At 42.7% G+C, this 13,357-nt stretch overlaps 2 protein-coding genes across 9 annotated transcripts in view; one reads left to right on the top strand and one right to left on the bottom strand.

Moving 5' to 3' along the window:
* LOC135536809 (gastrula zinc finger protein XlCGF52.1-like) overlaps positions 1-13,357 on the top strand; it is a 171,545-nt gene that overhangs the window by 103,038 nt on the left and 55,150 nt on the right. The gene's annotated exons all lie outside the window — the stretch shown is intronic.
* Positions 1-13,357, bottom strand: part of LOC135536814 (gastrula zinc finger protein xLCGF3.1-like) — a 54,689-nt gene that overhangs the window by 33,586 nt on the left and 7,746 nt on the right. For 3 of the 8 annotated variants that reach the window (XR_010455066.1, XR_010455064.1, XM_064963058.1), the window contains exon 1: positions 2,751-3,015. Coding sequence is in view for 3 of the 8 variants with exons in the window: in XM_064963062.1 (XP_064819134.1) it covers positions 7,349-8,364; positions 12,958-13,060 (1,119 nt within the window). In the remaining 5 variants the exon portion in view is untranslated. Of the gene's footprint in view, positions 1-2,750; positions 3,016-4,280; positions 8,365-11,536; positions 11,675-12,957; positions 13,207-13,357 lie in introns of those variants that run through there. The other 5 variants (XR_010455065.1, XM_064963063.1, XM_064963062.1 and 2 more) reach the window with 5 other exon arrangements.

Here is a 13,357-nt window from a genome sequence, read left to right as displayed (position 1 = left end):
GTTGATATCTGTCTGACATTTCCACCTGACCTAATTAAAGCACCCCTGGCCCAGCTGAGTAAGTGGCTATGAATTATAGGATTATTCCACCAACTCCATGGGCCTTTTCTTCAGCCACCTTGGAAATTTGTTAAATTCCACACTCCTCAAAAAAGGCTCATTGCTCCCCGTCCTCTGTCATCTCAGGGAGAGGAATTAGTCGGGCAACTGGCAGGATATATGTCCGGTTCTTCACCTGGATCTCCACTGATCTAACTAGACCATCGGTTCCAGGCATGGTCTTAGTGATACGGCCCACCGGCCAGGAGGCTCGAGGCAGCTGAGGGTCCACCAGCTAAGATCTGGCTGTGTCGCCACCGGCGTCTGCCAACGAGGTTGGTATCAACATACATGGTTTGAGGAAGTGACGCATCTCGGCGTCCCATCAAGGGCATATTCGGTGTAACCGGATCGGGGTCAGCGATGTCTGCAGAGAGATATCCCAAGGGTTTGAAGTTCAGTATGCCTTCAATCTCTATCAGGACGTACAAGGGGACAGTTTGGTCCCCTAGTACGACTCGTAAGGCCCTCTTTTTCAGATTTGATCTCTTGCTCCCATGTTCCTCCAAAATGAGGAGCTCCTGGAGGGTTAAATTTGAATGAGATTTGTTGGTCCATCAGCTGATCCTGGAGGCTGGGTTCCATAGCTTGGAAGGCTTCCTCCAACCTGGCTTCTTTTGCCTTGAAGTTCGTACCTCTGTCAGTCAGGGTCTCGTAGGGTTTCCCCCGTCGGGAGATAAACCGCCGTAGGGCCATGACAAAGGCTTCAGTATCCAAACTCTCCAGTAGGTCCAGGTGGACACATCTAGTTGTCAAACACTTGAATAGAATGCCCCAGCGCTTTTCCACACGGCGTCCTAGCTTGATCATCAAGGGGACAAAGCAGTCTACTCCTGTTGACCAGAAGGGTGGTTTAAGGAGGCGCAAGCGAGCAGGGGGTAAATCTGCCATTTTGGGCACCGTGGCTCCGGCCCGCCATCTCTGACATTCTACGCAGGCATATTGGTGCTTACGAATGACTCCTCGTCCTCCAAATATCCAGTATTTCCGCCTCATCTCCCCATAGACCCTCTCTGGCCCTGGGTGGAGAAGCCTCTCATCATAACTCTTAATGAGGAGCGTGGTAAGAGGGTGTCTGGAGTCAAGGATAATTGGGTGGATAGCATCGGGGTCCAAAACTTCTGCTTGGCGCAGCCTCCCCCCGACTCTGATCACTCCAAGGATTTGATCATATTCTGGGGCGAGAGAGAGAAGACGGCTCTCCTTAACAACTTCCCTACCGGCTTTCAGAGCTTTTAACTCCTCAGGGAAGCTAACTGCTTGTGTATGCTGGAGGAGTAGTGTCTCTGCCGCGAGGGAGGTGGGTATAGAAGCCACCCCATCTGAGGTCTGGTTTGTGGCGGCAATCAGATCCGGCAGTGTTTGGGATTGTGCTAGGTCAGTGAGCGCTGTTGTTGGTTCCGTAGAGATGCTGTAGCATTGGGCGGACTTCCTTAACTCGTGAGCTTCAGTTGGTTGTGGAGGGGCCGCATGCCTGGGAGCTGTCGGCCACTCGTTCTCTGGTTGGGACAACCCAAGCTCCAGTGATGGGGTTGAGCCAGTTCCTGAAGGGTTTACCACGAGTAACGTCATCAGCAGGATTGTTTATGCTATCAACATACCTCCAGTCCTGGACTTCTGTTAGGTCTTGGATTTCTGCAATGCGAGTTCCGACGAACACTTTATACCTGCAGGACTCCGACTTGAGTCAGGTCAATACAGTGGTTGAATCACTCCAGTAGATGACCCTTTGGATTGGCAAGGTGAGCTCGGCTCGCAAGGTAGAGGCCAATTGGTCTCCGGAAAGGGCAGCACTGAGTTCCAGCCTAGGCATTGACAACTGCTTTTGGGGGCGACCCTGGACCTGGCCATGACAAAGCATACATGGGTGTGGCCTGTCTTATCCTCCAACCATGTGGCCAGGTCTCTGAGAGCATAGGTGCTTCTCAAGCCCTATCTCAGGATGCCCTTGTTCAAACAATGTTCAATGAAACTGTCTCTGAGGTACACTGGAAGTTTGATAAGAAGCCTGTCCATGTGGGAGCCACATTTCAGCGATGAAGTAGTTATCATCATCATGCTTTCCATAGTTTAAGCCTGTAGCTACCGAGGCCTTGCTAACTAGTTATTGTGTTATCCAGCTAGCTATAAAATTGCATGCTAACACGAAAGATTTGTATAACTAACCCAAGATAGACTACACACTGTTGTTTCCAATGGGGGACTTTTATTATGAAGGCGACCCATAAATTATACTGTTGTGAATACTCGTTATTGTGGCAAGCTTCACACAAAAGTGAGCCCAGCTAGCTAGCGAGTAGCGACCATAACATGGCTATTTGCCAGCTTTATGTTAGGTAATTTAGCTACAGTGGCTAGTAAAGGTTAGAAAACTATCTACCGTGCTAGCTAATCCAAACTAAATCCAAACGTTAGCATGCTACAGTTATGGCTCTTCCGTTAGCTAGCTAGCCTTCCGTTAGCTAGCTAGCCTTCCGTTAGCTAGCTAGCCTTCCGTTAGCTAGCTAGCCTTCCGTTAGCTAGCTAGCCTTCCGTTGGCTAGGTAGCTGCCAAATGCTAGCTAGCTAGTTATCTAACGTCCTATGCTAAATCGTCCAGCACTATTCATGTATTCCCAAAAGGAAACGAAACAAATTGCATGGAAAACGTACCTTTCTCTCTTCTGTCTTGACGTTGTTATCTTGTCTATAACATTCTTTTTCTTTCGCGGAAATCTATCATGTCCTGATTTTGCACACTGACCTTCTCGACTCCTGTTCTAAAGACAATCATGTACTTTTTACTCAATACATTTTCCATGGCACCCAAAAGTACTCATTACAGTTGGAATGCTTAGCAGGACAGGAAAATGGTCCAATTAACACAGTTACCAAGAGAACAACCCTGGTCATCCCGACATCCTCTGAGGGAGGGATGTAAATTATGTCTGAATGTTGGAGTGTGCCCATTGGCCATCCATAATTATTTTTCAAATTGTGCCATCTGGTTTCCTTAATATAAGGATTCTGAAATTATTAATGCTTTGCCTTTTGCAACGTAAGTATATTTAAAAACAAATATTTTTAGACTTTTAGCATTTTACTGTGTGACTTTCTATTATTAAGGTATCTTTACTCAAGTATGACAGCTGGGTACTTTTTCCACCACTGGCTATTGGTTCACTGTAATTACAAGTAAGTACCCTTCAAGATAGACTTCATTATCACCGGCCAAATCCTGTTTAACACCTAGTAATGACATTGTACTTGTGCAGATATTAAATATACTCTGTGTTGTACTAGTGTATTTGTTATGTCACTTCCACGGGCTTTAAATTGAGGGCCAGGTTGTCAGGGTGGGTAATGTACAGGTACACATGAATTACTCCTAAAGATACACTTCATTTTAAATAGCTAAATCCTGTGTAAGAACTAGACATTACATTGCCTAAATACAAACATTACATGTGCTTTGAATGTTTCTTATTCCTCATCTGGAATGACACTTGTATTATATTTGTTTTCGTAAACTCAACCAAGTTAACCCAGATCGGACACTTTATTTTGGGGGCTAGTGCTAGCAACAGCGTTGACTGTAGATATATTTTGGCCAGTGGACATTAATGTTTAAGTAATTACATTTTTTTTATTTTACCAGGGAAGTTGACTGAGAACACGTTCTCATTTACAGCAACAACCTGGGGAATAGTTACAGGGGAGAGGAGGGGAGATGAATGAGCCTGGAAGCTGGTGATGATTAGAGGGCCATGATGGTCAGAATGATAATTTAGCCTGGACCCCAGGGTTAACACCCCTACTCTTACAATAAGTAAGAGAAAGGTAACACAATCTTCCTCTCTGGTTCCATTCCCTAATAGTAAGTGGTTCGTTGTTGATTTGTGGTGGTAATGCTGTCCCTGGACTTTGATACCATATAAAACACTTCAAAATGACAATACTTTATTTTATTTTTATTTAACTGTTATTTAATAAGAAACATATGTAAGTCCTTTATACTGCAAAACATCTATTTGTGTGCACTGTAGCAATTACTGGTGGCTAGCAAATTGGCTTGTCCCCATGGTGATGTGTAAAGATGTAGTGACATGTTTTGAGTAGATAATAGACATGTAAATTACTTTCAATGCCATGAATTAAATAAAAACATTGTATTTTCTGTATAGATAACCCAGAAAACAAAGGTTTACCAGCACAAATTCATGTAGAATGTTTATTTTTTCATTAGCAGATCAATTAAGTTCATTACAGTCATCCAAATGCATTAATGATCAATGACTAAAATAATGAATCTATCTAGTTTTAAAAATACAATTTAATAAACACGTAGTCGTTTCATAGCCTGTGTATCATTAAACAAAAGTTGTTGTGTAGTAAAAAAAGAACTGACACCATCTCTAGCTGATACATGTGTCTACTAGCTCATTTCCACAGAGAACTGCAGAGAGACAACTTGGTGTCAGAGCAAAGTGTACTATATGTTAAAAAAAAAAAAAAACATAGCACACTATTTAGTATTTTACGGTATGTTATGTTACATTGGCCTATAACTGTAATACGATTTGTAGGATGTATAGTATGTTACGAATTACATTTCGTACAATATGTTACGAATTTGCTATGCGTATGATATTTTACATATTCCAATTAGTCGTTGCTAACATTAACATGGTAAGTAGTTGCATGCTAGGCGAACATGTTAAGCAGACTATATATACAAAAGTATGAGGACACCCCTCCAAAATAGTGGATTTGTCTATTTCAGCCACACCCGTTGCTGACAGGAGTATAACATCGTGCACACAGCCATGCATTGGCAGTAGAATGGCCTTAATGAAGAGCTTTGTGACTTTCAATGTGGCACCGTCAGTTCATAAAATTTCTGCCCTGCTTGATCTGCCCTGTTCAACTGTAAGTGCTGTCACTGTGAAATGGAAAGGTCTAGGAGCAACGGCTCAGCCATGAAGTGATAAGCCACACAAGCTCAAAACACAGGACCGCTGAGTGCTGAAGCATGTAAAAATGGTCTGTCCTCGGTTGCAACACTCACTATCAAGTTCCAAACTGCTGCTGGAAGCAACGTCAACAAGAACTGCTCGTTGGGAGCTTCATAAAATGGGTTTCCATGGCCGAGCAGCAGCACACATGCCTAAGATCACCATGCGCAATGCCAAGCGTTGGCTGGAGTGGTGTAAAGCTCACCGTCATTGGACTGATGCAGTAGAAACATGTTCTCTGGAGTGATGAATCATGCTTCCTCATCTAGCAGTCCGACGGATGAATCTGAGTTTGGTGGATGCCAGGAGAACGCTACCTGCCCCAATGCATAGTGCCAACTGTAAAGTTTGGTGGAGGACAACTAATGGTCTAAAACTATTGGTTTTTCATGGTTCGGACTAGTCCCCTTAGTTCCAGTGAAGGGAAATCTTAAAGCTATAGATGATTCTGTGCTGCCAACTTTGCGGCAACAGTTTGGGGAAGGCCCTTTCCTGTTTCAGCGTGACAATGCCCCCGAGCACAAATAGACGTCCATACACAAATGGTTTGTCGAGATCAGTGTGGAAGAACTTGACTGGCCTGCACAGAGCCCTGACCTTAACCCCATCGAACACCTTTGGGATGAATTGAAACGTTGACTGCGAGCCAGACCTAATCGCCCAACATCAGTGACCGAACTCACTAATGCTCTTGTGGCTAAATGGAAAAAGTCCCCACAGCAATATTCCAACATCTAGTGTAAAGCCTTCCCAGAAGAGTGGAGGCTGTTATTGCAGCAAAAGGGAGACCAAGTCCATATTAATTCCCATGATTTTGAAATTAGATGTTTGACGAGCAGGTGCCCACATACACTACCATTCAAAAGTTTGGGGTCAATAAGAAATGTCCTTGTTTTTTAAAGAAAAGCCATTTTTTTGTCCATTAAAATAACATAAAATTGATCAGAAATACAGTGCAGTCTCAAATTCAACAGTGAAGAGGCGACTCCGGGATGCTGGCCATCTAGGCAGAGCTCCTCTGTCCAGTGTCTGTGTTCTTTTGCCCATCTTAATCTTTTCTTTTTATTGGCCAGTCTGAGACTGCCTAGAAGGCCAGCATCCCGGGGTCGCCTCTTCACTGTTGACATTGAGACTGGTGTTTTGCGGGTACTATTTAATGAAGCTACCAGTTGAGGACTTTCTCAAACTAGACATTAATGTACATCTTGCGCAGTTGTGCACCGGGGCCTCCCACTCCTCTTGATATTCTGGTTAGGGCCAGATTGCTCTGATCTGTGAAGGGAGTAGTACACAACATTGTATTAGATTTTCCGTTTCTTGGCAATTTCTCCCATGGAATAGCTTTCATTTCTCAGAACAAGAATAGACTGACGAGTTTCAGAAGAAAGTTATTTGTTTCTAGACATTTTGAGCCTGTAATCAAACCCACAAATGCTGATGCTCCCGATACTCAACTAGTCTAGTTTTATTGCTTCTTTAAATCAGCACAACTGTTTTCAGCTGTGCTAACATACTTGCAAAATGGTTTTCTATTGTTCAATTAGCCTTTTTAAATGATAAACTTGGATTAGCTAACAACACAACGTGCCATTGGAACACAGGAGTGATGGCTGCTGATGATGGGCCTCTGTACACCTATGTAGATTTTCCATTTAAAAAAATCAGCTGTTTCCAGCTACAATAGTAATTTACAACATGAACAATGTCTACACTGTAATTCTGATCAATTTGATGTTATTTTAAATGGACAAAAAAATAGCTTATCTTTCAAAAACAAGGACATTTCTAAGTGACCCCAAACTGTTGAACGGTATACTTCTGGTCATGTAGTGCAGTTGCAAAGTTGCTTATGAGCTCAAATTGTCCGTGATGAGATTTGAACACGCAACCGTTGGGTTGCTAGACTTTCATGTTATATGCTGACTCATCCATCCACCCGACCAACCACCATCCTATTGTTTTTTCCTTAAAGGGACATTTTAAAATGTTTCAACTTCATATTCATCATCCCCAGCACCACCCCAACATTAACACATGTGAAAATGGCGCATTTCTATGTTTTGAAGTTAAAAAAAGATGGAGGAAGTTGATTTCCAATGTTATCATTCTATAACGCTCCCTTTCCTCTGTACAGTTCTCTCAAAGTGAGAAACAACAGGATTACAGTAGAGTGTTCTACGCTTTCTTCTTTTGATCCAATTCACTCTTACCACTTCTTTTATGAGATGAGGATTAATTGATAGAGTGACTTTAATCTTAGCTGGTCTGAGAGAAGTGATGAGGCTTTTCTCCTTTATGTATACATTGATGTGTTTTTAAGGTAGCCAATCGGGAAAAACTCTTCCCACAGTCAGAGCAGTAGTAAGGCTTCTCTCCTGTGTGTGTTCTCTGATGAGATTTTAGCTCAGTTGATGTTGTGAAGCATTTTCCACAGTCAGAACAGGAATAAGGCTTCTCTCCTTTATGTATACGTTGGTGTATTTTTAAGTTGCCCTGTTGGGAGAAACTCTTCCCACAATCAGAGCAGGAGTAAGGCTTATCTCCTGTATGTATTCGCTGGTGACATTTTAATATATCCAATCGGGTGAAACTCTTTCCACAGTCAGAGCAGGAGTAAGGCTTCTCTCCTGTGTGTATTCGCTGGTGACATTTTAAGTGGACCTGTTGAGAGAAACTCTTCCCACAGTCAGAGCAGCAGTAAGGCTTCTCTCCTGTGTGTGTTCTCTGATGAACTCTTAACTCAGCTGATGTTGTGAAGAATTTTCCGCAGTCAGAGCAGAAGTAATGCTTCTCTCCTGTGTGTATATGTTGGTGGGTTTGTAAGTGGCTCTGTTGAGAGAAACTCGCCCCACAGTCAGAGCAGAAGTAAGGCTTCTCCCCGGTGTGTATTTTTAGGTGTGTTTTCAAGTTGCTTGATACGGAGAAACTCTTCCCACAGTCAGAGCATGAGTAAGGCTTCTCTCCTGTGTGTATACGGTGGTGTGTTTTTAAGCTGCTCTGTTGAGAGAAACTCTCCCCACAGTCAGAGCAGGAGTAAGGTTTTTCTCCAGTGTGGACTCGCAGATGAACTGTCAGAGCCTGTGATGTTGTGAAACTCTTCCCACAGTCAGTGCAGGAATACAGATTATCTCCTGTGTGTAGTTTTAGGTGTATTTCTAGTTTTGATAGAATTGGGAAAATCTCCTCACAATGTGGGCAGTGGTGAGACCTCTTAGCTCTGTGATCTTCCTGCTGTTGCTCTCCAGATGTAGAGAATGTCTCAACATGGTCTCCTGTGTGAACAACATCAGAAGAACCTGTCAGTTGGTGTGATATACATATGACTTCATAACAGTAGCCTGTACAATACAGGAAATAAAGCTATTAGGGCTGTCCCGACAAAAAAATGATTCCCGTTCGACCGAGAGTCTTGTTTTCTTTCAACCAAATTCTTTAATTTTAAAAACGTGTATTTTTCCATACATATGTGCTGAAATAAAATAAACTATATGGAGGCTATTGAGCTTGTCTGATGCTTTAAGCAACTTAAAAATGCAACTTAAAAATGAAGACACACAAAATACTCACGAGGGAGCCTGAGATCAATATAGCGTAACCAGAATAAAATAAATCTGTTCTCGACTCTCCTCCTCCCGCTGCTGCGTTATGATTTTCGTGGAAGATTTTCATTTAATTTATAATAAAGTCTTCACATCTCAAATCAATGACATGTGGTTAATCAAAATTATATCTAAATTAAAATGAATCTAAAACTAACTTCTATTGCCAATATGAAAAATAGCCTACATAAAGCCAACAAATAAAAACATTGCAACCTACAGGTTGAACATACCCTGATAAAAATAGATATCCTATGAATCAAATTGGCTGCACATGGCCTGTCAGCAACAAACTTGAAACATAATATCAACTAATCATTTGGTCTGGCCTGTGCTAGCAAACTTGCAACATTGTATAAAATATTATGGGCCCTTAGAGTTTCCCATGCCAGTGAGCTCTAGACAGACAGAGCTGTAGGCTATTTTGCGCAAAGGATAAGAAGTAATCTGGTGGGCCTATTTTATGACGTTTCTACTGGATCAGAGTATTAAATTTTTCCTCTTTCATGCTGAGTGGTTATCAAAAGGGAGAGAGATGGAAAGATTGTTCAAATAGGCTACATTGAGGAACTATTGTCATTCTCAATGGATATAGAAACAGACTTTGTTTACTTGCTGTTTGAGGTGAAGACATTTTTTGTTGGAGAAACTCCACAGTGACGGTGAGTTAAGACAATCAGAAATAGAATCAGATCCCCAAATGGGCACATTTATAGGCCTACATTTGCACAGAGGCCAGCTAGCCTATAGGCCTACTTTAATGTGTAATCAGGTCAGGTAGCCTATAGGCCTACTTCAATGTGTAATCAGGCCAGCTAGCCTATAGGCCTACTTCAATGTGTAATCAGGCCAGATAGCCTATATCTCTACTTCTATGTGTAATCAGGCCAGATAGCCTATATCTCTACTTCTATGTGTAATCAGGCCAGCTAGACTATATCTCTACTTCAATGTGTAATCAGGCCAGCTAGCCTATATCTCTACTTCTATGTGTAATCAGGCCAACTAGCCTATATCTCTACTTCTATGTGTAATCAGGCCAGCTAGACTATATCTCTACTTCAATGTGTAATCAGGCCAGCTAGCCTATATCTCTACTTCTATGTGTAATCAGGCCAGCTAGACTATATCTCTACTTCAATGCGTAATCAGGCCAGCTAGCCTATATCTCTACTTCTATGTGTAATCAGGCCAGCTAGCCTATATCTCTACTTCAATGCGTAATCAGGCCAGCTAGCCTATAGGCCTACTTCCTAGTGTAATCAGGCCAGCTAGCCTATAGGCGTAATCAGGTGTGTGTCCTTACTCAACATTGACAGGAGCACTCTTTAACAAAAGACAAAAAATTACTTGTAAACTCGTAAATGGAAGGAAATGCACCAAAACCTTTCTCACAAGTGTAGCCGAGGTTGTACACTCTACAAACAATGTGTCCACTCCTACAATGACAAGACTGCAATAATAATATATTGAATGCATTACCGTAACCAAACAAACATTGTAGATTAAAAATGATGGGAATTAACGGTAGGCTAAATGTACTACTGGTGACAGTGGTGTGCCATCCCCTCTGCAATGGACTAGTCCACCCAGACAGGCAAATGGACTAGTCCACCCAGACAGGCAAATGGACTAGTCCACCCAGACAGGCAAATGGACTAGTCCACCAAGACAGGCAAATGGACTAGTCCACCCAGGCAGGCAAATGGACTAGTCCACCCAGGCAGGCAAATGGACTAGTCCACCCAGGCAGGCAAATGGACTAGTCCACCCAGGCAGGCAAATGGACTAGTCCACCCAGGCGGGCAAATGGACTAGTCCACCCAGACGGGCAAATGGACTAGTCCACCCAGACAGGCAAATGGACTAGTCCACCCAGACAGGCAAATGGACTAGTCCACCCAGACAGGCAAATGGACTAGTCCACCCAGACAGGCAAATGGACTAGTCCACCCAGACAGGCAAATGGACTAGTCCACCCAGACAGGCAAATGGACTAGTCCACCCAGACAGGCAAATGGACTAGTCCACCCAGACAGGCAAATGGACTAGTCCACCCAGACAGGCAAATGGACTAGTCCACCCAGACAGGCAAATGGATTAGTCCACCCAGACAGGCAATGGACTAGTCTACTCAGACAGGCAATGGACTAGTTCACTCAGTCAGGCAATGGACTAGTCTACTCTGACAGGCAAATGGATTAGTCCACTCTGACAGGCAATGGACTAGTCCACCCAGACAGGCAATGGACTAGTCTACTCAGACAGGCAATGGACTAGTTCACTCAGTCAGGCAATGGACTAGTCTACTCTGACAGGCAAATGGATTAGTCCACTCTGACAGGCGTGAATCAGACAGATGTCTCGTGTGTCATACATTTTTTATATATTCAGTACCAGTCAAAAGTTTGGACACACCGACTCATTCAAGGGTTTTCTTTACTTTTACTATTTTCTACATTGTAGAATAATAGTGAAGACATCAAAACTATGAAATAACACTTGTGGAATCATGATGTAACCAAAAAAGTGTTAAACAAATCAAAGTTAATTTTATATTTGAGATTCTTCAAAGTAGACACCCTTTGCCTTGATGACAGCGATGCACACTCTTGGCATTCTCTCAACCCGCTTCATGAGGTAGTCACCTGGAATGCATTTCAATTAACAGGTGTGCCTTGTTAAACGTTCATTTGTGGAATTTCTTATCTTCTTAATGCATTTGAGCCAATCAGTTGTGTTGTGACATGGTAGGGGTAGTATACAGAAGATAGCCCTAAGACCAAATCCATATTATGACAATAACTGCTCAAATAAGCAAAGAGAAATGACAGTCCATCAGTACCTTAATACATGGTCAGTCAATCCGGAAGATGTCAAGAACTTTGAAAGTTTCTTCAAGTACATTTGCAAAAACCATCAAGTGCAATGATGAAACTGGCTCTCATGAGGACCGCCACAGGAAAGGAAGACCCAGACTCTGCTGCAGAGGATAAGTTCATTAGAGTTACCAGCCTCAAAAATTGCAGCCCAAATAACTGCTTCATAGAGTTCAAGTAACAGACATCCCAACATCAACTGAGATTTTTTATATAAAACCACCGTGTCTTTGTGAGGCGCAGACTTGGTCCTCCTTCCCACCGTGAAGCATGGAGGAGCAGGTGTGATTGTGTGGGGGTGCTCTGCTGGTGACACTGTCAGTGATTTATTTAGAATTCAAGGCACACTTAACCCGCATGGCTACCACAGCATTCTGCAGCGATACGCCATCCCAACTGGTTTGCGCTTAGTGGGGCTATTATTTGTTTTTCAACAGGACAGTGACCCAACACACCAAGAAGGAGAGTGACGGAATGCTGCATCAGATGACTTCCACAATCACCCAACCTCAACCCAATTGAGTTGGACCGCAGAGTGAAGGAAAAGCAGCCAACAAGTGCTCAGCATATGTGGGAACCCCTTCAAGACTGTTGGAAAAGCATTCCTCATGAAGTTGGTTGAGAGAATGCCAAGAGTGTGCAAAGCTGTCATCAAGGCAAAGGGTGGCTACTTATATATATATATATTTTGATTTGTTTAACACTTTTTTGGTTACAACATGGTTCCATGTGTTATTTCGTAGTTTTGATGTCGTCAGTATTATTCTACAATGTAGAAAATACATTGGTACTGTATATTTGCCACTGCTCGACTAAAAAAAATCTTGGTCGACTAACAGCCTATTGACCAACAATTGACCAGTCGACTAAATGGGGTCCGCCCTAAAAGCTATTCCACAGTTGAGGGCAGAAAGTGGTGAATATTATTATTATTATTTTTTTAACCTTTATTTAACTAGGCAAGCCAGTTAAGAACAAATTCTTATTTTCAATGACAGCCTTGGAACAGTGGGTTAACTGCCTGTTCAGGGGCAGAACGACAGATTTGTACCTTGTCAGCTCAGGGATTCGAACTCGCAACCTTTCGGTTACTAGTCCAACGCTCTAACCACTAGGCTACCCTGCCGCCCCAATTATGAGTCATATAATCCTCCACTCACTATCAGAAGGGTTAGTAACTACACAGACTCATTTCATAGAACTTTAAAATGCTGGCAGTGTGTCTACTTCACTTCTTTAGTGTACTCTCTGATCACTCCAGATAACCCAGTTGTTCAGGGATGTGTGATGTCAGAATTACAGAATTCAACCTATCAATAGACTGGGTCATAACTTATGGAGGTCTATTACTCAAACTTCTGAAGATATAGTTAGAACCTGCTCTTACCATGAGAAACAGATTTCCCAATCTTCTCCTCCTCTTCTTCATCTTTAATGTTGACATTCAGCTCCAGTGTTTGACTGCAGTCTTCCAGCTTCACTGATGCCATCTCTGGATCCTGCAGTGCAAACTGGGCTCCACTGTCACAATCAGGACCCAGTGACTGTAGGTTTGGACTCCGTGTGGAAGGAGAGAGGAAGGCTGGGTTTGTCCTCACTTTTGATGTTACCGGCCTCAGACTTAATCTGAGTCGGCCTGTAGTAATAAAGAGAAAAGTACACAAAAATGAGGTGAAAGTTCTGACACAACCTTTATTCTCAAACTATATTAGATCAGGTAGCTAAGAGCTGACAACAAAACATTCAATTCAGCGGTCTGTCATGTGCCTTTACTAAGGAGTTGCTTC

This window comes from Oncorhynchus masou, unplaced genomic scaffold, assembly GCF_036934945.1.
Source record: "Oncorhynchus masou masou isolate Uvic2021 unplaced genomic scaffold, UVic_Omas_1.1 unplaced_scaffold_666, whole genome shotgun sequence".
In the NCBI taxonomy this organism is placed as follows: domain Eukaryota; kingdom Metazoa; phylum Chordata; class Actinopteri; order Salmoniformes; family Salmonidae; genus Oncorhynchus; species Oncorhynchus masou.
The sequence above is the reverse complement of the archived record's forward strand: the minus strand, read 5'-3'. Positions and strand labels throughout refer to the sequence as shown.